Source organism: Mesocricetus auratus, unplaced genomic scaffold (assembly GCF_017639785.1).
Source record: "Mesocricetus auratus isolate SY011 unplaced genomic scaffold, BCM_Maur_2.0 Super-Scaffold_100010, whole genome shotgun sequence".
Lineage (NCBI taxonomy): Eukaryota > Metazoa > Chordata > Mammalia > Rodentia > Cricetidae > Mesocricetus > Mesocricetus auratus.
In genome coordinates, this window is record NW_024429194.1 from 63061552 (window position 1) to 63088406 (window position 26855).

Here is a 26855-nt window from a genome sequence, read left to right on the forward strand (position 1 = left end):
CAGGCTTCACTCTTAGCTCAGCCCAGGACCCTGAGCCATCTCCCCATCCAGTAGCTTGTGCTCTAACTCATAAATCCTGACTAATGACACAGACATGTCGCCTTAATGTTTGTGCGGCCCAGTGACTTAATGCTTGAAGATCTTCAAATGAAAGGCACCCAAGGACAGCATCAAACACCCTCTTCAGTCTTAAAAGAAAAAAAAAACCCTACCAAAAAGGCAGAGATGCCAGAATCTACTGCAGCAGATAATTAAAACAGGCAGATAGGAAGAGAACAGCCATCCTTTAATGTAACTATTCATTTATTTATTTGTGAGACAGGGTCTCCTGTGCAGCCCACACAGGCACTGAAATCTCCAGCATCCCCCTGCCTCTACCTCTTCAATGCTGGGACTACAGGTGTGTACCACGGCACCTAGTCCTTTAATACAGAGACGGGGTGAAGTTTGAACTCTTCAAGGGTTGGAGGTGGCTCACAGGGGTAAGGAACGCCCAAGTCCTTAAGTGACTTGGGGTGTGAGAATAGTGTAAATCTTTCACCTATTTCAAATAAAAAACATAGCAACAACTTGTATTGTTACTCTAATTAGGCCAGTTAAAAGGCTTGGGCAAAGAGGCCTCTAAGTAGCTTGTTTGTGAGCTGTGGCAAGTCCTGCATCATGCCAAGCTCCCTTTTCAACCGCATGCTTCTCATTCCGTAGTTTCGGGCCACCACCTCAGGCAATGCATCCTCTTCCTAGACTTAGAAGCCACTCTGGGGTGAACACGTGCAGGTGTGTGTTGTCAGACTCTCTCGGCACAGAAATCCTCAAGCTGCATCAAAAGAGTAAGCTGTGAGACTTTTTACAAGATCTGTCAACCCTGAGGTCAGAGTAAGTTAAAAAAATAAATAACCACTACCATCACTGTGAGTTCCCCATCCCCAACATGGTGAGACCGTAGTGACCGTGGTGACCGATCAGGGTGCATGTACTCATAGCTTGGAACCAGCCCTGGCAGAGTTCTACGGTTTCATCATAGCCTTGACACTACACGATTCCCTTAAGCAACTTTTTCTTTTGAAAGTGGATATAACACTACGACCTATCTAATAAATAACTTGCAACCTAACAAGAAGGCTGTGCTGGAAGCGTTCTGCCCGGCTGAAAATAGCTGTGCGTTTGCGTGAGAGCCCTCAACCACTCAGCACACTACGAACCAGCAGGCATCGCTATATCAACCCGTCCTTCCTGAGGAATTATGGGCCGTGAAGTCCTTTGGTAGCCACACCCTCCTGGACTGCCACGGAAGTGAGAACTACATCTCCCGAGAAGCCACAATGAGTCCACCCCCGCCCCCGCCCTCTTCCCCGCCCCATCGCGCGCAGCCTCTTGGGACATGTAGTTCAGGAGGTAGACAACTGAGTGGTTTCAGGTCACAGAAGAACCACACGCCCCAGAAGGTCTCGCGCCACTCTTCCCCTCCCCTCCTGCAGTCGGGTGCTGTTTTTGTTGTTGGTGAAAGGTGAGGGGAACAGCTGATCCGTCTGTGGGGTAAGAAACTTGGCCTAACTGAGGGTGGGTTTACGCGGGGGTGGTCAGCTCGATTCTCAGCCTGCGAAAGGTTAATCCGAGAACTGTGGAAGAGGACGGCAGGAGACTTTAGGTTTAATACTCCTCGCACTGAAGAATCCAGCCCCACGTTTCGGGTGTTGTTGGTTTCAAGGGAGCCTCCAGGGGTAGCCCCCGCATTGTCCTTGCCTTCTTACGAGGCCTTCTCTGTAAAAGTTCGATCCTCTTATGGAAGCTTGAAGGAACTGAAATATTTGCTTAATCTTTTCCAGGCAAGTCTTTGCCCTCACAGACCTTCCCTCTCTCACCCAAATCCAAAGATCTAAAGGCCTTTACTACGCTGAGAGAACTTGCAACTTGTGGAATGCCTAAACAGTTAGAGATCAACAGTGGCGAGGACACACACACACACACACACAATTTGAAGTACACTTTAGATGTCCAGGACTTTCAGATATGGAAAATGTTTGCAGCTGTTACAGATTTTTTGTGTGTGGTGGGGGAGGGAGGGGTTCGGAGGTTCTCGACGCGTAGAGCTTTGTAGAGAGTTCACACTCACCATGCCCTCGGAAGAGTTGTATTTGAAGAAAACAGACTAGATATAACGAGGGATTTTTCAGAGATGGAAATTTTTAAAAATGACATTGAAATAGGTTTACTCCACCTCTTTTCAGAGAAGAAATTGTGCCCCTTTTCTTTGCTAGCCCACCGCTCTATTTACACGGAGTATCTAATACCTTTTAAAGTTTCTCCCCGACCGTCTCAGCCTGGTGTGGGTTTGGGGTGTTTGGGGGTGTGCATATGACTAGTGATGGCTGATTGGACACATCAGCTGCAGCTGACACAGGAAGCAGATTTGCTGGCTGGAGAGAAGAGGGCTGCCTCACAGCCCCGGACTGAGGAGTAGTTTATTTTTAAGTTAACATGCAATTAATTTCATTATGACATTTTTAAACATGTACATCATATGTTCTTATTCATCTCTGAGTACTATTTTATTTCTGTGTGTGTGTGTCTAGATGTAGGTATGCAGAAGTCTGAGTACACCTTAGGGAAGTCTGTTTTCTCCTACTAGGTGACTCCCCGTGGTTGACCTCAAGTTGTCAGGTTTGGTGGCAAGCACCTTACCCACCGAGCATCCCTACCCACCGAGCTGTCCCACCCCTGCCCTGTACTCTTGATTGTTGCTATCGTCTGTTCTCACCCAATTCATGTTTCCCATATTAACTCTCCCTAGCTAACTGGCACCTTCCCTTCCAGCTCCATCCTACCAGTGTATCCTCTGCCACCAACCCAAGCATATGGCAGGGTTTAGACAGAGCTGAGGCTAAGAAGAGCCAGCAGGAAATAGGGAGGGGATAGTAGAGCTGAGTTAACATCCAGTCAACTGCTGGGTTTCTAGTTCTGCTCTGGGCAAGATGTGAAAAAAGAAAAGAATGTTCCTCTCTCCCTTTTCTCAATAGCGAATGTACATCCCCCCTTCTTAGGGCCCCTCATTTAGGCAGTTTTCAACCTGTCCCCTGCGTAAGGGCGGGGCTTTCCTGGCTCCAGGCCCCCACATTCCATCTCCCCACACCACCACCTTCCTGCTGAATATTTCACTCCACCCTTGAACTGCCACCTCCAGAATTTTTGACTTCCTGGAACAGAACTTGAGGGACAGAACCTGTCTTTCCTACCCTCTCCTCCTCTCTAGTTCTCAGAGGAGAACCCTAGCTTGCTTTCTTCTGCTTCCTTGGAGTTGATCAGAATGGACAACTCCAGGGCAGGTACGATAGGAGCCGAGGAGCTAGAATTAGGCTGCTGGTCCCTGAACCTATCCTAGCTCTGAAGACTCATTGTCATCAGAGATTAGTTGTTGTTTGGGGCATCTAACCTGAGTACAGCAGGGTCAACAAGCTTAGGCATATGTAAGGGAGTGCTGCTCAGACTGAGAGGGCCCACACTTCAGGTGAGTTTTGAATTTTGGAGCCAGAAGATATGGGGTGTTGGATGGGGAAACCAAGAGATTTGGAATTCCCAAGCATGTTGAGAGATGAAAAGGAGAGGCTCCTGAAACAGAGACTTGGTCAGTGGGGCAGTGAAAAGTAATAGAAATTAGACAAGTGAGGGCCTATAAGCCAGAGAGGGTACAACATGACAGGATGGGAAATAGACATGGAAGGCAGACCTATGCCCCAGAGATTTCGAGTGATACCTTAAAAAGGTCCCACAACCTTAGGGGCTGGAACCAGGTGTGTCCTGTGTGGACAGAGACTGTGGATGGCTGCACATGGGTCAGGGGAGGGAAGCAAAGTGGAAAGACAAAAGTCTGCCAACTCTTTCTTTCATAGGAGAACAGGTATCTATCTTGAGGGCAGGATGGAAGAGTCATCACTAAGCCGGGTACCATCCCGGGGTGGAGTCAACTTCCTGAATGTAGCCCGGACCTACATCCCCAATACCAAGGTGGAATGTCACTACACTCTGCCTCCAGGCACCATGCCCAGTGCCAGTGACTGGATTGGCATTTTCAAGGTATCCTTAGACCTTCTTCTGGTGCGGGCTTATGGGACACAGATTGGTTAGAATGAGGAGTGACTAGGTCCTTAGGATTCTCAAGTTGATGGGAGAAAGATGCCACAGATGCCAGAGACCATCTGTATAAAGTTCATCGCTCCACCTTAGCCTTTCTCTCTCCTAATAGTATAATGTCCCCCAACTTTACCTGAGTCTTAGCATCATTAGTACCACTCACTCAGTCATGCGACCCTTCTGTCATGAATGGATGGTGATTCTGTCACCATACCGTTCTCTTTCAGGTGGAAGCTGCCTGTGTTCGGGATTATCACACATTTGTATGGTCTTCAGTGCCAGAAAGTACAACTGACGGTTCCCCCACCCATGCCAGTGTCCAGTTCCAAGGTATGAAGAGAAATGGGTAACTGGGATGGAGGAGCCACAGAGTGGTGTTTGGGGGAAGGAGGTGGGCTAACAGGCATGAAAAGTACAGAGGACGTGTCTCACCCCCCCCCCCAAAGCACAGAGGATAAGGAAATGTGAATTCAAATAACTCTTAACTGCAGGCCTAATGGTGCTCCAGTGTCATCCCAGCTACTGAGGAAGCTGGGACTAGAGGGTAGCTTCAACCCAGGCTATCAGTGCTGGCCTGAGCAACATGCCAGACCCTGTCTCAAAATAACAAATAAACAAATAGATTAAAAAGACCTTGTGAGAGAGACTTTTTATCAAGTTATCACTGGGGTAGCACCAAGCACTTGAAGAATCAGTAGAGGATGGATTTAGAGGATGTTAACCCTACTGTTTACCCCAAAGAGAGAGAAACTCCAGTGTAAAACAAGGAAAAGTGTGTGGTAATGTCAGAAAAGAGTGGTCATAGCAGTATGAATTCCCTGGATTCAGATCTCAACTCTCTGTTTACAAGCTGTTTATCATTGGGCAGGTGACTTAAAAAAGGGTCCCTGCCTGTAGAAACAATATAGGGACTTAAAATAATCTGGGGAGCACTGGCGGTGCAGTGTGTGGTACATGTTGGCACTCAGCAAGTGGCAGCTAGCATCAGTGATGCCACTTGCTGAGATGTGATGAGGAGGAGGGAAGAGTTTGAAAAAAGGTGGCTAGGCAGGGAGGAGGAGGAAGAAGCACATCGTAAGGACCAGTCCCAAGGGAGTGGACAGTAGGTGACGTGGTAACACCAAGGGACCTGCTAGCACTTGAGAGCCAGAGGTGATACTGGGGTTCTGGACCGTTCTTTCCACAGCTAGCTACCTGCCCAAACCAGGAGCCCAACTCTATCAATTCCGATATGTGAACCGCCAGGGCCGGGTGTGTGGGCAGAGCCCCCCATTCCAGTTCCGAGAGCCAAGGCCCATGGATGAGCTGGTGACCCTGGAGGAGGCTGACGGAGGTTCTGACATCCTGCTGGTTGTTCCCAAAGCCACTGTGCTTCAGGTAAGAAAAGAATAACAGACTTGTTCCTCAGCCAGGGATGCCAAGGACAGGATTAAAGGGCCCTTCTTGCTTCACTTTCCCTCCTCTGTCACCTCAACCGAAGACTTCACTGGGAGTTACCAGAAACTTAGGCTTCACATCGACACAGACACATAGGACAGTAGAGCAAGCCGTCACAGGCCAGTGTAACTCAGGGTTCCTAGAACTGAGCCAGCCTTTTCAGAGAGACACTGCCTGCCCTCTAAATCCTAAAGGAGATCCACAGGGTAGAGCCAGGGAACGGGGGGGGGGCTGAGATCTACCTCTAGCACAGGTAAGGCAGGGCTCTGAACTATCCCATCCAGTACCAGAGGTGCTGACCACATGTGGCTCTTTGGCTCATCGGGTATGACTAATCACAGGTAAGATAGAACACTAGATTTTGAACACTTAGTATTTTCACATTTGTTATTTATGTATATCTGTGTATGTTTGCACATATATATGTATATATACATACATATATATGTGTGTATATATATATATGGGTACATATATGTCATAACACATGAGAAGGTCAGAGATCAAGTTGTGGGAGTTGATTCTCTCCTCCTACTGTGTAGGTTCCAAGGGTTGGCTCAGGTTTCCAGACTTGGCAACAAGTACCTTTATTTAATGAGCCAACTTGCTGGCCCAGCCATGGGCTACTGTCCCTCAATTACTTTTCCCAGCCCAGGTATGTGTACATGCATGTGGATGCAGAGGCCAGAATGGAGTGCTGAAGAGTTCTCTGGAGCTGGAGTTATTGGTGGTTGTGAGCCATCTGATGTAGTTGCTGGGAACCAAACTCTTGTCCTCTCCAAGAGCAACAAGCACTCTTGACTGCTATGCTGTTTCTCTAGCCTTCTTATCTTACTTAAACCTAAAAATTGCCTTATATAAATATTTCCACTAGACCAGACAAAGAGGCAGGTATGAGGAAGAGAGCCCGAGGGAAGGTGAGGGACAGGGACAGGTGGGGAGGCAGTGATTCTCCAGAAGGGAGGGCAGTGCTCAGCAGGTGGAAGCTGTGTCTCCTCAGTGATTTGAACTAGCTCTAGAACCACAGTCTGATAAACACATGGACCCACACAGTAGGAAGACGTTTATGCCCACGTGAGAATCGATGCAAGCTGCTACTGCGTGTTCTGTTTTCGCATTGATTACTCTCGTCTAAGCCTCACAGTGGTTTGGCTAGTAAAGACTGCACTGGGGGTTTACCCAAATCTGTCTGACTCCATAGAGAGAGGCTAAACCCTTGCCACTGAGCCCTGTCAGAGGAAGGTACCAAGGCCTGAGCTGACAGTTAGGAGAGAACCAGAGCTGCGCCCCACTGACTTGGTTTCTCTACCCCGAGATGCATCTGGAATGGTGCCTCACAGATACACCCCCTTCTCCTCGTGCTCATGTAGAACCAGCTGGATGAGAGCCAGCAGGAACGGAATGACCTGATGCAGCTGAAGCTGCAGTTGGAGGATCAGGTGGCAGAACTGAGGAGCCGAGTGCAGGAGCTGGAGACCGCCCTGTCCACAGCCAAGCGCGAGCACTTGGAGCTCACAGAGCAATACAAGGTGGGAGTTGGGGCCTAGACCCAGCAAAGAGGAGAAAGGAAAGATGTCATTGGAGTTCTTACGATGGCCCTTGCACCAAGGAAATAGGCTTAAGGGTAACAAGTGAGACTAAGCTTTATATGATAAGAGGATGTCCTAATTTGTAATAAGACTCAGTTCTTTGGACTGAGGAATACGGCATAATGCCAGGTAACAGTATCTCCATTCAGCTTTTTCAAGGAAGGTGGCAGGCCAGAGGCGGGGGAATATAATGTGAAGCCTGAGTTTTGCCTTCCAGGGGCTGTCTCGGTCCCATGGGGACCTCACAGAAGAGAGGGACATCCTGAGCCAGCAGCAGGGGGAACATGTGGCGCGCATCCTGGAGTTAGAGGATGACCTCCAGACCGTCAGTGACAAAGTGCTGATGAAGGAAGTGGAGCTGGACAGGTACGGGTGCCTCGCCAAGGCCTCCACTACATTCCCGGTTCAGACGGGCATAGCTGCCGTCTGCCCCACTGCTCTCTCTGGCCCTTCACAATCTCATACGAGGTATTCTACGTACTAGGGGTTTCTTTCTGCCAGCCCTCATCCATCGTTCCTAACGTTACGTATGCTATGTTTCTCATCTTCAGAAAGATGAGTTGTATATATTGTATGGCAGAAGCTAGACAGAATTAGAGATGGAATATTTACAAGACGAGATTGGAAAGGACAGTCAATGGAAGATAAGAAGGTTGATTTCAGACCTTACTACAGGGTAATGCAAGTGGGCAGCTGAGGCAAGCATCACTTGAGTCTAGCCTGGGAAACATAGCAAGACTTTCAATGTAGTCACAGAAATAAGTTGTGTATGTATATGCAGAAGATAAATAAATTACATATTTAAAGCACAGGAAAAGAATTAGATTCCATCCTTGCTATTGAAAATGTTGATTGTCACAGCTCAGCGGTAAGGATACCTAATTGAGTGTGGGCAAGGCCCTAGCTTCAGTCCCAGCACTATATAAAAAAGAGAAATGTTGAAGCTCATGATCTGAGAGTATGACAAAAGGTATAAATCACTGAATCTTTTTGTTGGTTTGCTTGTTTTTGTTCTTCTCACTGTGTTGCTCTAGCTGTCCTGGAACTCACTATGTAAACCAGACTGTCCTCGACTCCCAGAGATCTTCCTGCCTTTGCCTCCCAAATGTTGAGACTCAAAACATGGGCCACCATGCCTGGCCAAATCACAGAATCTTAACACTGAGAGTAGGCCGGGCAGTGGTGGCGCACGCCTTTAATCCCAGCACTCGGGAGGCAGAGGCAGGCGGATCTCTGTGAGTTCGAGGCTGGGCTGGACCGACAGCCTCGAAAACAATACAGAGAAACCCTGTCTCGTAAAAAACAAAAACAAAAACAAACAAACAAACAGAATCTTAACACTGAGAGTGACATATGGTGTGTAAGAGAAAGCCACTCTCAGGGTAACAACAGCATCAAACAGCTGTCACTTCTGTATCCCTTGTATAGAGCCAAACTCTACCTATTGAAGAGACAGAGACAGGAAGATGACAAGTTAGACCTTCCTGAGCTACATAGACCAGCCTGGGCTATATAGTGACTTATAGACCAGCCTGTACTACTTATAGACAAGCCTGAGCTATATAGGGTGTTATAGACCAACCTGGGCTCTATAGTGAGTTACAGACCAGCCTGGGCTATGTAATGAATTATAGACAAGCCTGAGCTACACAATGAATTATAGACCAGCCTGGGCTACATAGTGACTTATAGACCAGCCTGGGCCATATAACTAACAAGTCCCTGTACTTAAAAAAAAAAAAAAAGGAAGAAAGAAAAGGAAAGAACACAGTTATCATAGTTATGTCTATCAAATAGCATAAATACTGATCAACACCCATGCCTGTCTTCAGATTCTTTACTATGTTCAACACCCCAGTTCTTTGTTTTGGGGGGGTTCGAGATGGGGTTTCTCTGTGGCTTTGGAGGCTGTCCTGGAACTAGCTCTTGTAGACCAGGCTGGTCTCGAACTCATAGAGATCTACCTGCCTCTGCCTCCCAAGTGCTGGGATTAAAAACATATACCACCACTGCCTTGGGGTCCCCCCCAATTCTTTTGTTCGTCAAAGAACATCATTAGGTTACTTTCATTCAGCATTGTTGGATCTTTCTTTTAAACAACAACAGAAATCTTTGTAAAGGAAAGAGAAATTCTGCCCAAGTCTCAGGGCAGTAAGTAAAGCTATCCAAGAGGTTGCTTCATAATGTACTAGCCTTGCCCTAGGTCAGTACAGGTGTCCATGTTCTCAGAGACATCTGGACCAAGAGCCAACAGACTATGCTTCAAATGCCTCATCTAGCCTACTACCTATGTTCTTACATGATTTGGAGGCTGCTGATGAGATAAAAGAAGAATAATGAAAATGGTAAGAAATTCAAATGTCAGTGTTCATTAAGTAAGGTTTTATTGGATCATGCATATCCCTGCACACACTGTCTATGGCCTCTCTCAAGTCTGCCCCATCTGATCTACAGCAAGTTTAGAATCAATAGTGATTGTCCATTGTCTTTGAAAGATTGGATTTTCATCTCTTAATTGAGTGGAAATAGGGACCCATTGCTACAACATTCTGTACAATGATACATAAAAAGGGAAGAAACAAGGCATGGCGGCACACACCTTTAATCCCAGCACTCCTGAGGCAGAGGCAGGCGGATCTCTCTGAGTTCAAAGCCAACCTTCTCTACATAGTGAGTTTCAGGACAGCCAGGGCTATATAAAGAAACCCTGTCTCAAAAAAACAAATAAAAAAAAAACCAACGAAAGAAAAGCAGTTTGTGATTATGCTCTAGAAAGCATGGGTCTGAGGTCTGAGTATTTCAGCCCAGCACTGTGGTTCCTATTTGTTGAGTATTTCAGCCCAGCACTGTGGTTCCTATATGTTGACAGGGTTAGAGACACAGTGAAGGCCCTGACTCGGGAACAAGAGAAACTCCTGGGGCAGCTGAAGGAAGTCCAGGCAGACAAGGAGCAGAATGAGGTAAGAGAAGCAGGTTTGCTTTCTTTCTGCTGTTCAGCTAGTGTTCATTGAGTCCCTTTGGAATGCTGGGCACCCATGAAAGTAGAGACCCTGTGTACTCTGTTCCACAGTACAGTACCTGCCCAAACCACAAAGTATCGACAGAAAAACCTAATCTAGTCTTACAGGGTTCCAGAGAGGTAGATGAGAACACAGCTCATTAGACTTTGGAAGCAGCTATCAAGTGTTTCTTATAGTGATGGCTGGAGAGGATCCCTGGTGACCAACCAGTCTAACAAATGAGCAAGTAGAGAACAATCGAGGAAGACCTCCAATGTCAAAGTTAGCCTCTGGTCATGGGTGAACACACGCATATACATGCACACACACATAAGTGCAAAGGCTATCAAAAGGGCCAGGCGTGATGGTATGCTTGTCATTGTGATCTAGCACTCAGTAGGCCGAGGCAGGAGGATTTTGAGCTCAAGGCCAGCCTAGGCTAAGACTATCTAGGTAGGAAAGAGAGAAGGAAGGAATTCAAACTTGAATACTTTGAGTCACAGACAAGTAGGAGGTAAATGATAACAGTTTTTAAGCTGTCAACCTTATAGTCCCAGTTAACTCTTCAATTTGATAGAAAATACAAAGAGATTTTATCCTGAGGATTACATAAAAATAAATTAACCTAAAAGCACACATCAATGGATCGGTGCTCTCCAGTGTGTTGCCTTGTATTTTGATGTGCTTCTAAAAACAGTTTTTAATAATTTAGAACAAGGTTAAAGCTGTAATTGTAGTTCAGTGTTGAGCAAGGCAAAAAAATTGATGAATTCAAATAAAATTTTTGCAGAACCTTCAGTGGCTTTCTCAGAACCCTGGGCTTCTCTAGAAAACTGCCCAGCAGTAAAAAAAAAATGGAATTTGAGCAGGGTGTGATGGTACTATAATTCCAGCACTGGAGAGACTGAGGCAGGAGGATTGCCACAAGCTTGAGGCAGCCTGGGCTATAGCAAGATCTTGTCTTAATAATCTAAAACAATACAAACAAAGAAGTGGGTTAAATTAAGTAGAACAAAGAAAGATGCAAGGAACAGCCAGAGGGGACATGTGTATGCAGAGTTTGAGGTAAGATATGCATCATACTGTGGAGGATCTGGAGTTGAGCCTTTTTTCTTTAAGCGGTGAAAAGTGCCTAAAGAATTGTACTGAGAAGCACTGATCACCTGCTAGAAAATAACTAGTTACAGCACTACCCAGTCATCCCACGAGAACAGCCACGCCTGAGCTAATGTGGTAATGGCAGTAATAGACAGGAGAGGATGGCTGTGGCTAGGATGGAGAGTGGAAAAGCTTTTGCTTTCGTCTGTGAACTGCTAGGGAGAGAAGAGATCCAAGCATAGCACTTAAGTGTCCAGCTAGGTGAACTGGAAATTGCTCAGTACAGCAGACAGAAGTGACAGAGGTCCCAGGAAAGGCTAGGCACAGTAGCATGCGCCTGTAATCTCAGCATGCAGGTAACAGAAGCAGGCAGAGGATTGTGCATTCAAGGCCAGTTTGGACCTATTACACAGTATGACCACAGTGCAGGGAGAGGGAATAGAGGCAGAGACTCGGGGAAGGGAGAGAAGGGGAAGGAAAGGTCTGTGGTGAGAGGTGCAGTATTCTGAGCTTTAGGAGCCATTCAGACTGTTGTGAGTCAAAGGAAAAGTAGGAAAGCAGAGTGGGTTGTGGGATGTCTCCATGTAAGACCCTAAGAAACAGTGATGCTCTGGGCACATCATTTGGGAGCTGGAAACTAGAGGTTCAAGATTGAGACCCTTTGAGCTGAGGACCCAAGAAGAGCTGGCAAGAGCTGAGTGTTTCCACTCGTGTTGAATCTAGAAACGGACCTTGCCTTCTCTCATCCCAGGACCAAGAAGGCAGCCTGCCCCTGGAATGCCAGCACTTATTCCCTGCTCCCTACCTGCTTTCCTCTTCCATCAGGTCGAGCTCCAGATGGTCCAAGAGGAGAACCGTCGCTTAACTGTAGAGCTGCGGGAGGCCAAGGGCCAGCAGGAAGAGCAGGGTGCTCAGGTTCAGCGGCTGAAGGACAAGGCGGCCCACATGAAGGATGCCCTGGCCCAAGCACAGCAGACAGTGGTGAGGGATGCCCTGCAGATGGTAGGGGCAGCGAGAGTTCCAGAGCAGTCTAGAGAGGGCAAAGATGGCCAAAGTCAACAGCACAGTCCCGGGTCCTGATGAGGGGTCCCTCATTCACACGTGGTTGCCTGGGGGATCTGATCTCTGTCCTTTTTCTCTGGAGGCTGAGCTGGAGCCCCTGAAAGAACAGCTTCGAGGAGTCCAGGAACTTGCAGCCTCAAGCCAACAGAAAGCTGCCCTTCTTGGGGAGGAGTTGGCCAGTGCAGCAGGAGCCAGGGACCGCACCATAGCCGAGCTACACCGCAGCCGGCTGGAAGTGGCTGAAGTCAGTGGCCGACTGACCGAGCTCAGCCTGCACATGAAGGAGGAAAAGTGCCAATGGAGCAAGGAGCGTACAGGGCTGCTGCAGAATATGGAGGTAGAGGGCGACCCTTTCTGCCTACCTCAGGAACCCTGGCCTTTAGTCAGGAGCTCTGGGAGGAGGGAAGAGGGGATGAGATCCTTGGAGGACTTGAGCAGAGGTACTGTTTGCTTTCCAGCCATGAGCCGGCCCTACGGGGGAATCCCAGTCCTGATCTCCAAAACACCTTCCCTAATAACTGGCCTTGGTGTAGGAACATTCACTGTCATGGGCACCAGGCCCTGCCATAGTGCCCATTCCTGTAGCACAGAACCTTGCTGTCATGTCCTGTCCTGCTTTAATGGGGACCAGAAGTGAGGTTGTTGCTCAGAAACCGTTTATCCCCAGGCGTAGAAGAAAGGGACCCAGTGAGTGCAGTGCTGTTTCCCTGGCCTCCCTGGCCACTTCACCTCCTCCCTCCCGTCTTTCTCTGCACCATCTCTAGGCTGAGAAGGACAAAATCCTGAAGCTGAGTGCAGAGATCCTGCGGCTGGAGAAGACAGTACAGGAGGAGAGGAGCCAGAGCCACATACTCAAGACTGAGCTGATCCGAGAAAAGGATTCTAGCCTGGTGAGCTGCCCTACCAACCTGGGTTCAGAGCTCTGCCCTGATGTATTCATGCCCCTTTCACTGTCTTTGGCTCTGAAGTACCATGTCAAGCCTCTTGGTTTGAGTGTGCACATTCCCTTTCTGCTCACAGAGTCCCATCTGGGCCTGGAGGGATAACATAGGGAGCCTCTTCATCCAGCCTAAGACAGTTGCCTAGGACTTTGGCCTGAGCCCTGGGGGCCAAGGCAAGGGCCTTGTGGATGAGGCACTTTGTGTGTGGCCCAAGAGAAAGCCTAGATTCTTAGTGGCACATTGCAGGCTCCAGGATCCATGACCCTTTCCCCTCAGGTGCAGTTGTCAGAGAGTAAACGAGAGCTGACAGAGCTGCGCTCAGCCCTCCGTGTGCTTCAGAAGGAAAAGGAGCAGCTGCAGGCGGAGAAACAGGTAAGACTCACCTGTAGTTCAGGCCTTGGATGCCAAAGCCAAGGGCTTAGAGACTCAAACTTCTGAATCATCTTGGTAATCCCTTGGCTCAGAAACTGGAATCTCTTTGAGGATGCAAAAGCTGAAAAATGGTCCTGACTCCTCTTAGGAACTAACTTTGTGCAGGCGAGGAACACCAGAAGGGATCGAGATGCAGGGGAGAGGAAAGCTCCCAATTAAGGGGATCTGCCATGTGTGACTGCACCCCATGGCAGAAGCTCTATGATGCTATCTGGGAACAAGGAAAGCCCAGGAGGCCAGCAGGGTTGACCTCTTTCGGGCTTTGGCAGCTGCCTTTTTCTTCCCCAACTCCAGGAATTGCTAGAGTACATGAGGAAGCTGGAGGCCCGCCTGGAGAAGGTGGCAGATGAGAAGTGGAATGAAGATGCTGCCACAGAGGATGAGGAGGCTACTGCTGGACTGAGTGTGTCTCCAATCTGTGACACCTCTTCCCCTTCCCCCCTCTTTGAGGAAAGCCCCAAGTGATTCCTATTGAAGCATCCTAGCCTTCCCTTCCCATTCCTGGGGCCCTCTGCAGTTGAACTGTCTCCCTCCTTAGATTCCTATGGCTGAGCTTGCTTCTCTTCTGCATTCCCTCCCATAGGCTGCCCTGCAGCTCTGACAGACTCAGAAGATGAGTCCCCAGAGGACATGAGGCTCCCGTCCTATGGCCTGTGTGAGCATGGAAACACAGGCTCCTCTCCTCCTGGGCTCCGGGAGGCGTCTTCACTTGTTGTCATCAACCAACCAGCACCCATTGCTCCCCACCTCTCCGGGCCAGGGGAGGACAGCAGCTCTGATTCAGTGAGTAGTAGGAGCCCACATGCACAGCTGTAAGCAGGCAGTAGGGTCACACAGAGGCCAGGCAGAAAGTCTGCACCCTACAGCATTCTTACTCTGGGCTGCAGGAGGCAGGCCGGGCCTCTCTTCAAGACTGCTAACAGAATGATCATGATCCCAGGCCAGCTCAATAATCTCAATACTTCCAAGCCCTCTCCCTCACCTCCTCCCCTCCCCCACCAGCCCTGACAAAACCCTATTCCTGCCTCACTCTTCCTACCACCCCTCTGTCGGGCGTCGGCCTTGGTTTCTCGGCCTATATCTGCCCGAGTGCTTCCACCTCAGAGCCACTCAAAGCCAGCCCTGTCTCTTTGGTGCCAGGAGGCTGAAGATGAGAAGTCAGTGCTGATGGCGGCTGTGCAGAGTGGAGGAGAGGAGGCTAATCTTCTGCTTCCTGAACTCAGCAGTGCCTTCTATGACATGGCCAGGTGAGCACAGCACAGAGAGGGAGGAGGTCAGTGTGTGCACAGCCACCATGCCCTGCCCCCAAGCCCCTCTTCTTGGCTCGGAAGGTACCAGTGTGGTTGACAAAGATGTCAGCTACCTCCACAGATCCCAGGTGGCTTCATGCTCTCTCATTCTCCCTGCCTTTGACTGGCTTCTATGTTGTTCTAGTGTCATCTTCCGTGGAGCCCAAATTGCCCTGCTTCCCCTCTCTCCTGCCCCTACCCCCTCCCCATCCACCAGGTAGGTACCTATGTCTTCAGGGAGGAAGGTGTACAAGGCCTCGGAGATGGAGATGGAGAAAACCACCATCCAGCACCTGTATGGCAGTGCCTGAGTTGTTCCTCATCTCTGACTTCCTGGGAGACTCTGGGAGGGGAACCTAGTGGGGGCAGTTGGGGGTCAGGTATCAGGTGGTGCCTTCTGCCCAACTTTCTAGTCCTAGTTAAGTAGCAGATCCTTAGGGAAGAAAGCATTATCACCTGGCCCCAGCTCTGCCTGGAGTAAGTGGGCCTCGGGGCAGAAAGGACCGATGCTGTCATCTCTCTCTTCACGGAGACAGGGCTGGGGCAGGAAGATGAAGAACGGTGTCAGACTCATTTTCAGCCTCATTAGGCAGCAGACGGAGATGGAGGGTGGAGAGTAGGATATTGGGGGATGGGTTATGTGCTATAGACACCAGCAGGGACTCATGAAGAGAGAGCATAGGCATCTGAAGAACGAAGACATCCAGTATCATGAGCAGAAAAATGTCATAGGAGAGGCTTAAACCGGGAGTGACCAGGATGGCACTTTAGGGACAGTAAAACACATGGATCTTGTTCCCTGAGATCCCCAGGTCAGGAAGGCAACAGAAGTTGGGCATTGTGGTGCCTGCCTGAAATCTGAACCCTTGGGAGGGAAAGAAAGGAGAATCAGAAATTCAGGGGTCACCCTCTGCTACATGGCAAGTTTGAGGCCCTATATCAAAGATAAAAATAAAGGCATCAGAGTACCCTGACCCTCTCAAATTTTCCTGCTCTCTCTTTAGTGGCTTTGCAGTGAGTTCCCTGTCAGAGGCCAGCACTGGGGTCTCAGCCACCCCTCCATGGAAGGAATGTCCTATCTGTAAGGAGCACTTCCCTGCTGAGAGTGACAAGGATGCCCTGGAGGATCACATGGAAGGACATTTCTTTTTCAGCACCCAGGACCCTTTCACCTTTGAGTGATCTCACTCCTCCCTAGTATGTATACACACACACACACACACACACACACACACACACACGTGTGTGCATTTGGGCTCCTGCCTATTTTCCATCACACTGGGCTCTGTGATGTTCTGCTCCTACAAACCATGCCTGCATCCTACTTTCATCCCAAGCTTTATAACTCCATCCTCTATGCTGACTCCTCTGTCCCAGGCGGGTATCTGTCTTGGAAGGAGTGGCTGAGTTTACTCTCTGAAGACAGTTTGGAGGAAACAAGATGAAGGGGGCTTTCCCTTGTGTGAACAGAATTATCCCCTGCGAGCCCAAGTACATAGCTACATACCACGTATTACACCCCCTTCTGATGCCCCAAAGCCAACTCCTGGGGCACCCACCCTCTCCTATTCAGTTTATTTACTGGTTTTTGTTTCTGTTTTTTCTGGGACCTGCATGGAGGCAGCAGCATGGGCTCATGACCTCATCGGGTCTTTTTCAGTTCTTGGCTTCTCTAGTTCTTTCTATTGCCTACTGCTTTTCACATCACCCCAGTGATCCCATAGCCTTAGGTCTTAAGTTTGGAAGCTTCTTTTGTATTTTTAAGGATTCATGTACCTTCTTATGCCACCCCACACCCAAGTCCTCAAATGGAAAAGAAAATGCATTTGTGCCTTTTGTGAGGGATGGGGGACAAGGGATTCCAGGTGCCCCCATTTCCCAGACTCTTACCTTCTGCAAGCCCCCCACAGCAATAAGAACTCCCCCTTCTCCTTTAAACTGTCCTCTCACCTTCAGTTTGGACAAATATATTTATATGATACGTGTAACTGTTGTCATACTGTGTTCTGGTCGAGAAGCATTACTACAAAAAAGGAGCATCAAGTTCCACACTGGTGGGAGGGAGGGAGGGAGAGGAATGATAGGTCGGTACATTTTTTTTTTTTTTTTTGGTTTTTCGACACAGGGTTTCTCTGTATTGTTTTGGAGGCTATCAGTCCAGCCCAGCCTCACAGAGATCCACCTGTCTCTGCCTCCCGAGTGCTGGGATTAAAGGCGTGCGCCACCACCGCCCAGCGGTCGGTACATTCTTACTGGGCCTTCTGGACAGGCAGCTGAAGTGTGATTTAGGCAGAGGGACGAGTTCAGACATCTGAAGAAGTCCCAGTATGAACATGGGAACATGCACATCACAGAGGAAGAAACACATGGGCCCAAAAAAGAGGAGCGGCTGGACATGCTTAATGTCCACGTGAGGGGCATCAGTATCTCAGTGGGGCCTGGCCTGGAGCACACTTTTAGGAAGAGAGCCGCTGGTGGGATGGGAAGGGGTAGGCAGGAAAGAGGCCAGGTTTCCACTGCTCATGCTTGCACCCTCTGTGATCACCCTTGCTACACCCTGGGCCAGAGACAGGTGCTGCACCCATCAAGTGCACATCTTTGAGTAAGGTGTACCCCAAGCTCCCACTTCTGCCAAGTTTCAGGGTTTTATCATCCATACCCACCTTGTGTTGCATCCTCCCATACCCCCAAGCACTCTTCGACTGTATAATCACAGCAACACATTCATCTACCCCAACCAGCTGTCTGGGTGGCACAAACATCCACAGCATCATAAAGCAAATATTAAGGATCTGTGTGTTCCCCAAGGCTCGGTGTGCCGGCAGACATAACCTACAGCTCCCTCACTCTGATCCTACAGCACCCCTTCTCAGCACCTTCGAGTCCCTTCAGGTTCACTCACTGAACCACCCCCACAATTCCCTGTCTTCATCCACCCCCCCCTTTCTGCAGCACCTGGATGACATCTTACATCCTTCCTTCTTCCCTCACGTCTCTGTCTCCTAGCAACCACATCTCATTCCCTGAATCCTTTCCAAGGAAATTGGAGATAATGGATCTCCTTTCTCCATCTCAACCTCTCTTTATTGATCCTCCTTTAATGAAAGTTAATTATAACAATGATTTAATTAATAGAATCCCTCTCTTCCTTTATTGCTTCCCGTATTAAGACTATTAATAAATACGAGCTGGGCTGACAGAGGCATCCATCACCTGCCTGGGATTCCCCCCATCCCTCCTTTTCCCCTCCCTTCTTCCCCTCCCTCTCTTGGCCTATAAACTTGCCGGGGTAGTGGGGGTTAATCAGAGAGGAATTATGAGCCAACATCCCCAGCAGGAGGTGCATTTAATGAAATCATTTGTGATTTATGTCTGGGGGAGGATGGGAGGGAAGAATCTGGGACCTACACATTCTGGCTTCCAAGAGGTTGGTCCCCTAGAGCAAAAGGAGACAGGAGACAGAAAACAGGGATCCAGACCCAGGCTGCCTGCTCCCTGCCAATGCTCTACTGCACACAAAAGCCGCATGGCTAACCAAACCAAGTCATTGACACATACCGCCTCACTAGAGGTAGTTGTATGGACCACACTGTGGGCTTGGTTCCTCCTCCCACCCCCTTCCTGTCTCCCCAGCTCTGCTTCACCCTCCTACAGCCGTTCCACACTTCTCTATGAAGCACACGGCCCCTCACGTGGACATTAAGCATGTCCAGATGCCTCTCCTTTTGGACCCCTGTGTCTGTAATGTGCATGTTCACACTGGGACTTCTGCAGATGTCTGAACTCGCTCCTCTGCCTAAGTCACATTTCAGCTCCCTGTCCAAGCATTCCTTTGGAGCAGGGAGAGGGACAGCTGGGCTCCGGTTCCAGCTCTGCTCCTATTTGTTGGGTGCTGTTAGGCAACTCACCCTTTCAACACCTCCATTCTGAAATGGATGAGTTCTTATCTTCCTGTTTCCCAGCTGCTGTGCAGAAGGCCCTGGAGTGAGAAGCCAGGTGAAGGGGCAGCAGATAGGGCACTCCTGTCAATATCTGTCATCAAAGGATGAATCCAGATGTCAGGGCTTGCCTAGCTTGTGCAAGCCCTGGTCAGATCTCCTGGGAACCTTGGTGGCTGTCCCCATCTACAGGAACTTGAAGTGTGGATAGCTTAGTGTGCCAGTGCAGGGTCTTCATTAACTGGTCCAAGGGTGCTCTTCCACCTCCCATCCTGCTCTGAGGAACCCCGTGCTACAGTGGAAAAGAACCATTTCACAGACAAATGCACTGTTTTAAAACGACGATGAGCCAATGCTTTTCTGTCCACCCAAAGGACGCTTCAAAGCCTGTTTGAATTCTCAGTGTATCCTCTGAGAAGGAGCACAGAACACATGTGGTATGTTTGTGAAAATGCACTATGTCAGTTGAGCATGCCTGGAATCTCAGGAGCTGGGAAATGGATAAATTCAAATTCAAGGCCAGCCTGAGATACATCATGAGGTCCTGTTTCAAAGGGGCAGGGGCTGGTTAGGTGTGGTGGCTCATACTTGTAATCCTAGCATCCAAGAGGCTGAGTCAAGAGGATGTTTGCAGGGTCCGAGCCAGCATAACTACAGATTGAGACCTATCCTTAAAAAACAAGCAAACAAACAAACAAAAAAGCCAGGCAGTGATGGCACACAAGGGGCAGGTAGATCTCTGAGTTTGAGGCCAGCCTGGTCTACAGAGTGAGTTCCAGGACAGCCAGGGCTACATAGAGAAACCCTGTCTTGAGAAGGAGGAGGGAGAGGAAGAGGAGGAAGGAGCATAAGGACTAGAAATGGAACCCAGTAGAGCAGATCTTGCCTAGCTTGTGCAAACCCTGGTCTTATCTCCAGCACTGCAGACAACACAAGTCCATCCTCTATCATATGTACAAGGTTTTCATCTTTTTGTAAGTAACTTAAGGGTAGACTCTGAATTTATATGTCCCTATGGCTCCAAAATCTAACACAGAAACTAGCACAGAAGATGATTCCTTAATTTTTTTTTAAATTATAGTAGGGAAAAGGCCACTTCATACATGCAAAATGATACATGAAGAATAAAATGAACATTACACTGAACTCAACAACCAGTTTTGTTTTTGTTTTTGTTTTTTCTAGACAGGGTTTCTTTGTGTAGCTTTGTAGATCAGGCTGGCCTAGAACTCACAAAGATCTGCCTGCCTCTGCTTCCCTAGTGCTGGGATTAAAGGCATGTGCCACCACCATCCAGCTCTTTCTTTCTTTTTTATGGATGTTTTAAAGACTGGGTTTCTCCATATATCCCTGGCTGTCCTGGAACTCTGTGTAGGCCAGGCTGACTTTGACCTCATAGATCCTCTTGCCTCTGTCTCCGGAGTGGTGGGATGAAAGACATAGAGCACCACATCTGGCTAGTTTCCTGCCTCCCTCCCTCCCTCTTTCCCTCCCTTTATTCCTTTATTTTAAATATGTGTGGGTGGTTTGCCTGCATATATGTCTCTGAGTATGCATGCCTGGTACTTGAAGAGGCCAGAAGACATCAGATCTCCTAGACCCGGAGTTATAGATGATTGTAAGCCACCATGTGGGTTCCAGGAATTGAACCTGGGTCCACTGCAAGAGTAGCTAATTCTATTAACTTCTCAGAGTTAAGCACCATCTCTCTAGTCCCCATCAATCAGTTTTAAATTGTCAAATATCACTACATTACTGAAGTGCTATAGATTGCTTGACAAAAACAAAGCATGGAGTCAGTTACTACTGAGATGTTTCTGTTAACTTAAGGAACATTGTAAAGTATTCTTTATGAGTGGATGCAATAGTTAAAAACATGTCCTTTAGGTCCTGCCCTGGATGAAATGACAGACTTTGGAGATCCCCCCCAAGGAGGGACTCATCCTCCCTGGGGAATGATGTGGGGATGGGGTGAGGGGCTGGGGGGAGCTGGTGGAGGGACAAGGGAGGAGGGGTGGGAGAGGGAGCTGGGATTGACATGTGAAGCATCCATGTTTCTAATTTCAATAAAAAAACATATATTGAGGGAAAAAAACATGTCTTTATGTCAGGTGGTGGTGGTGGTGGTGCATGCTTTTAATCCTAGCACTCAGGAGGGAGGCAGGCAAGTCTCTGAGTTTGAACCCAGCCTGGTCCAGGACAACCAGGACTACACAGAGAAACTCTGTCTCTTAAAACAAGACAAGACAACAATAACAAGCCCCCCCAGAGAAATTGCTGTTGATGTAATCAGAAAATGCAAGAAAGTGCTACTTTAGAAGTGAGGACCCAAAAGCACAAGTATTTAGCCAAGCCTGGGAAACACAAAGGTTCCTGTGGGTGACAAAGAAGGGGCCAAGTCTTGAAGGCTGAGTAGGTGTGAGCCTAGCGTGTGCAGGCAGAAGGAACAAAATACACAAAGACCTAACCTCCTCAGGAATCTAGGCACAGGGAAGGCTGCTGAGAGGAGCCCACTGTGGGGTTGAGGCTGAACTGTGACCTGATGATTTCTTGCATATTCAATCAATAAATGTTAATATTAGGTATCTAGTATGTGCCGCTTGCTGTGTTTGGCATGTACAAAACAGAAATGCTCACTTGCAATATACACTCTATTGCTGGATCATCAAGGTCCAGAGAATCCAGCTGAAAGCCTATTATAATAATCCAATTGAAAATGTATATGACCTGGGGATAATTAAATATGAAAAGTGAGTAGAAAGAATCAAGCTGATGCCGTGTTTCTCATATTAGGTGGCCAGATAGCTGATGAGGCCAGTCAATAAATAAATAGAGAAATATATATGAGGAAAAGATGGATTGGTGCAATTTTGGCTTGTAGGAGTCCTGTTATTTGGGAAACCTTCTGAAGGAGAAAGTGGCCCAGTGAGCAATTGGGTAGTTATTTAAATCCTGAAGTTAAGAGAACTTGGAGCTGGAATAGAGATTAAGATCTCTGACAGTAAAGTCAGTCTCCCAGCACCCTTGCATAAAATGAAAGTCTGAGAGTAAAGGACAGAACAGAGAACATCACCATGGAAGGGGGGGCATAGAGTGATGGAGAAGATGGAAAGGACCAGAGAGAGGTAGGCAGATATTCAGGAGAGGTGAATCAAGGAGAGGGTCCAGTAGAAGCAGGATCAGCACAAATGCCAGGAAAACGACTCCTGGAAGCCTCTGGACTAAGAGCCAGGGGTCACGGGCAGCAGGGACAATTGACTCTAAGGAGAGCCCCAAGTGGCAGTGGCCTCATAGCTGAACTTAACAGAGCCTGTAGTAGATAGAGTTCTGACCTGTAGGGATTTGGGAATATCTCCAGACTCATAAAAAATGAGGGCTGAGCCAGCAAAATAGCTCAGCAGTTTAAAGCATTGCTACCAAGCCTGAGAAGCTGAGTTTGATTCTCAGGACCTACACAGTTGAAGGAAAGGAACCAACTCCTGTAAGTTGTCCTCTGACATCCACAATTGCAACATGGCACACACAGACACACATATACACATACAGAATAAATGTAATTTTAATCCAATAAAACAAATGAGGGTCCCTGAACCAAAGTGTAAGAAAAAGTAGGAGTAGAAATCAAAAGGTCTAGAACTCCAGCCTCAGAGATTCTTTGGCCTCCTGCCAGTAGGGTGTGGAACACATACTAATTTTCTTTATCTTTGAGATAGGGTCTGACTGTGTTTAGCCAGACTGGCCTTAGACTCCTGAGCTCAAGTAATCTTCCTGCCTTGGTCTCTAATCACTAGGACTACAGGCACCACCAGGCCTAAAAGCTAGAGTGATTTAACATCCTTCTCTGTTCACGAGGAAAGCCTCCAGCCACAAATTGCTACATTACTGAATGCTTGAACTGTAACCAGTCCACATTGACATGCTGTATGTGTAAGTATGTAGCAGATTTCAAAAACCGGCATACCAATTACAAATTGAAATGATGCATTTTGGGAGGACACACCCTCAAACCACAAGAATAATCATTCATCCATGTGAATCACATCTGGAGCTGATAAACAAATATTACTCTGGATTATTTTTACTTTTTAAATGAGGCCATTAGGAAATTTTACATTGTGTATACGACTAGGGTTAAGTTTCTACTACATAGCACTGGCCTAAGTTCCACCATAGAATAGGACCCTTGAAGTCTGGACATGTCTGGACTTCCCCATGTCCTCTATTCTCACCCTAAGCTATCATCATCTTCCTTAGCGGGGAGACAAATACATGGAATTCCCAAGACTACAGTCTTTCTTCATTTCTTTTCTTGTGTGTGTGTGTGTGTGTGTGTGTGTGTGTGTGTGTGTTACATGCAAGTGTGCAAACGTGCCCACTATTGTGTACTTAGGCTCCAGAGCAGGATGACAGGTGTCTTTGTCTACCAATCTTCTCCTTGTTGCCTTGCAATAGAGTCTCTCACTGAATCAGACGCCATTTTGTTGAGGCTAGCTGACCAGTGGGCTCCCAGGATCTGGAGTTTACCGGCATATATAACCTTTTACTTGGGGCTAGGAATTCAAGTTCAGGTCTTCATGTTTGCATGGCAAACACTCTTACCTACTGTCTCTACCTCCCTGAGGACTGGGATTGCAGACATCTGTTTTTATGTAGTGCTAGAGATTTTAAAAAAAAGTCTCTTGCATGCTCAAGTACTTTTCCAACTGAGCTTCATCCTAAACCCGAAAGACTACAGTTTGGGCACACCGCTGAACCACGTAACCCAACCTCACAATCAGGGCAGAGATGTCCATCTACCATATGCTGTCCCCGGGGTTCTCCTATCCTGGTCCCCAGACTTTGCTTTTTCTCACTTGGTACTCAGGTGAGAGCAGAGGTGTCTTAATTTACAAACGTGAGTTTTAGCTAGCTGTGGCACTGCACACGTCTCTAATCCCAACTGCTCAGAAATCCGCCTGAGGCAGGAAAATTGCAAGTAATTTTGTGAGACCCTGTATCAAAATAAGGGAGCAGTAGTGGAGGACTGCCTAACATGTATGAGTGTCTTATACACCCCAAGTATCATGTGCTGTGTGCAGTGCAGGGTCTTCAGGGTCTTCATTAACTGGTACACACACACACACACACACACACACACACACACACACACACACACGTATTTTCCTGACTTAGAGACCAGAATTGACCCTGCAGCCCTGAATTTAAGAAACGTGTTTCTCTGTTTCCTCCATTTCCCCTTTCCTTTTCATCCTTCCTGAAACTGAAAATTTCCCAAACTGGTAGAAACAAGGAGTTCAAGTCTTAAAGTCCTAAACATTCCCAGACTCCCCAAATTCTGATTCACACCCCAAACTCCCAGTATCTCCCCTAGCAGGAAGACAAATGCCTGGAATGAATAAGGCTTCAATCTTTTTCGCTTGTCTTAGTTTTGTATTTTGAGACAGTGTCTCACTAAGTTGCCCAGGCTGACCTGGAGCTCCCTCTGTAGCTCTAACTGACTTTACTTGGGGTCATCCTGCTTCAGTCTTTCAAGTGCTAATTACAGGCATGTGTCACCACACTCGTCTCAGGCTGCATTCTTGATGAACTTCTGTAGCCCGGATATGTCATACTTCCTAATCATGTGATCTTGACAAAACATTCATGGCTCTAAAGCCCTCACCTGCAAAATGCAAGCACCACCTCCATGGAAAGTCACAGAGAGGAAAAGACAGATCACACAGGCAAAGCTCCTTGTTGGAGCCTGTATCACAGAAGACCCTTGGTAATTCTGGGCCTCCCACTTTGCCCCTTAGCCCTGCAGGTTGAGAGAAGTAAGGAGAGCTGCAGAGTAATCTCTACTCGGTGCAGGTGGACTGGCAGAATCTCAAAACCAAAGGCTCCTCGAGACGTATTCCCACCTTCTCATTCAGTGTAGAAATTCCTTGGACTAATTCCTCATTGGGAGCCATCCAACCTCTGCTGAAACCTCTCCAGGGGCCATTTACGGGTTCACTTAACAAAAACAAGACTCTGTAGACACTGCAAAGAAGGGCAGACACTGATCATACTGTTAAGGAAGCCTATATTTAGCAAAATCACAGAAGTAACTATAAGGCATATATGGTATGTGTCAGCAGAGGCCATGACAAGCCGTGTTACAACTTTGCAAGTTGTTCATGCTCAACAAAGGGAGGCAAAGGGAGGCTCTAATACCCAAATCCCTCCAAATACCATAGCAGTTTCCTGTTCATTTCAAGGAACATGAAACAAGATGTTTCCACACTAAATCCAATTGCTCTCAAGGAGGACATTTCTGCAGTAGCTTTAAAACCCCAGGAAGATGTGCTTGGAAGACGTTAACATGAGGATAACTGAATTGCTGCACCCTTGTGGGGGGAAAAGTGGGATCCACTGCAAGATCCTCCATCCTGCTTTGTATAATGGAATGACCTTAAATATATACAAGGATCGTCCTATTGGCAATTCCTGAGCCCACCTTGGGAAGCTTGGGCACATCCCTCTCCTTAGGGCTTATTCAACACTTTTCAATCTGTGTTTTCCTCTCCATCCCTCTATGTAGTCTTCATCTTTGTATCAGCATCCCTGCTTCAGACTGCCCCCCCCTCAGCATTTTGGTTTCTAATATCCTTGGTCTCTGTCTCTCTGTCTCTCTGTCTCTCTGTCTCTCTGTCTCTGTCTCTGTCTCTCTGTCTCTCTGTCTCTCTCTCTCATCATTCTCTGTTTTCTTGGTTGATTCCTTTTTTCTATCTCTGGCCTTGCTCTCTTCCCAGCTGCTGCAAAGCCATAAACCTAGGCTATTCTGCAGCAGGCAGCTGCCAATCACTGGGCTTGAAGAGTTGAAGGGAGGAGATCAGCAAAGAGGTGGGGTTGGGGGGTAGCCAGGGCACTGTTGCTACAGCAAGGGAGGGGAGAGGAGCAGAAAAGAGCAGAGAGATGCCCCTCCCAGCAAGCAGTCAAAACTGCCTACACAGTCCTCCTTTGAGTCCCTTCCCTGCAGAAAAGAAAGACACCTGGCCCCTCTATTCCCTGTGACACCGAGTGTCTGATCCTCTTCCTCTACCCCTCAATGGGTGACTTCCCACCTAGAACCACTGACCACAGATAACTCCCTGAAAGACTTGCCCTTCATCCTTAGGCGCTCTGGAAACGAGGGGAATGAAAGACACTAGAGGTTTGAGGGGGTTGAAATAGATGGATATTAAGACAAGACAAAAATGGTCAAGGCTGAGTCCAGTGGATGATGCCGAGACAGGTTTGGGGAAACACTGAGAGGAAGGAAGTGTTCTTACTAGACTTCAGCCAAGGCTGAACCAGAGACTGGGGGCGTCAGGCTTCTCCTCAGCTGTGGGCCACTGATAGTCCAGTTCCTGGTCCCTATATCTGGCTTGAGGTTCGGGAATATAGGGTGCTTGAGGGGTAACTGCTCAGCTATGTGCTTAGAAATCTCAAAACTGTAAAAGGCTGGAAGGGGAAGGAGGCGGGAAAGGGGAGGGGTCAGCCAGAGATTTTAGAAGAAGAGCAAAGGAAGAGAAACATTCCTGTCCTTTTGGTGCAGGAGACAGACTGGGAAAGCAGTAATTCCTGGTGTGCCGGCGACCCCTGCTGGCTGCTCACATCACCACCATAGAGCCAAGGAAGCACTGGGGGGGTTTCCCTGAGACCTGCTGGGCATCACTTGGCTGAAAGTGTTCTGTGACTGCATCAATGTACAACATTATAGTGTGTGCGGCACTGCACACGATAGTGTGTGGACACCCTGGGCGAAGGCAGTAATGTGACTGATCAGAAGATGCACGAACTTCAAGCTCTTGAACTCCCAGCTGCTCTCTAGGGGACTCTGGGTGTGGAGCAAGACCATTGAGCCCAGCCTGTCACGGCACCACCAGTGCCATGTCAACAGCACAGACCCACTCAGAGTGGCTCTGGGTCCAAGTTGTATCAA

General features: G+C 48.1%; 1 protein-coding gene and 1 long non-coding RNA gene across 4 annotated transcripts in view; one reads left to right on the top strand and one right to left on the bottom strand.

The window, feature by feature from the left end:
* Positions 1-289: 289 nt before the first annotated feature.
* Positions 290-26855, bottom strand: part of LOC121142855 — a 31412-nt gene continuing 4846 nt past the window's right edge. The window contains exons 2-3 of the long non-coding RNA XR_005879967.1: positions 12054-12278; positions 290-814 (exon numbers count right to left, since the gene is read on the bottom strand). This is a non-coding gene — a long non-coding RNA (uncharacterized LOC121142855). The remainder of the gene's footprint in view (positions 815-12053; positions 12279-26855) is intronic.
* Calcoco1 (calcium binding and coiled-coil domain 1) lies at positions 1401-16960 on the top strand. 3 transcript variants are annotated; one of them, XM_005067333.4, is made up of 15 exons: positions 1401-1533; positions 3885-4068; positions 4353-4455; positions 5312-5502; positions 6933-7091; positions 7369-7517; positions 10021-10111; positions 12074-12229; positions 12393-12647; positions 13075-13200; positions 13528-13623; positions 13978-14086; positions 14267-14466; positions 14824-14930; positions 15977-16960. In XM_005067333.4, exons 2-15 carry the CDS (start codon positions 3913-3915, stop codon positions 16152-16154), a joined length of 2076 nt encoding a protein of 691 aa, XP_005067390.1. In that variant the 5' UTR covers positions 1401-1533; positions 3885-3912; the 3' UTR covers positions 16155-16960. The 3 variants fall into 3 exon arrangements, with proteins under 3 accessions (XP_005067390.1, XP_040609642.1, XP_012966772.1); XM_040753708.1 differs by lacking the exon at positions 15977-16960 and adding an exon at positions 15118-15946; XM_013111318.3 differs by lacking the exon at positions 15977-16960 and adding an exon at positions 15190-15946.

Coding starts and splice junctions, on each gene's coding strand:
- Calcoco1 (XM_005067333.4), top strand. CDS start 3,913: ATGGAAGAGTCATCACTAAGCCGGGTACCATCCCGGGGTGGAGTCAAC. Junction 10,112..12,073: donor CAGACAAGGAGCAGAATGAG/GTAAGAGAAGCA, acceptor CTCTTCCATCAG/GTCGAGCTCCAGATGGTCCA. Junction 13,201..13,527: donor GAGAAAAGGATTCTAGCCTG/GTGAGCTGCCCT, acceptor CTTTCCCCTCAG/GTGCAGTTGTCAGAGAGTAA.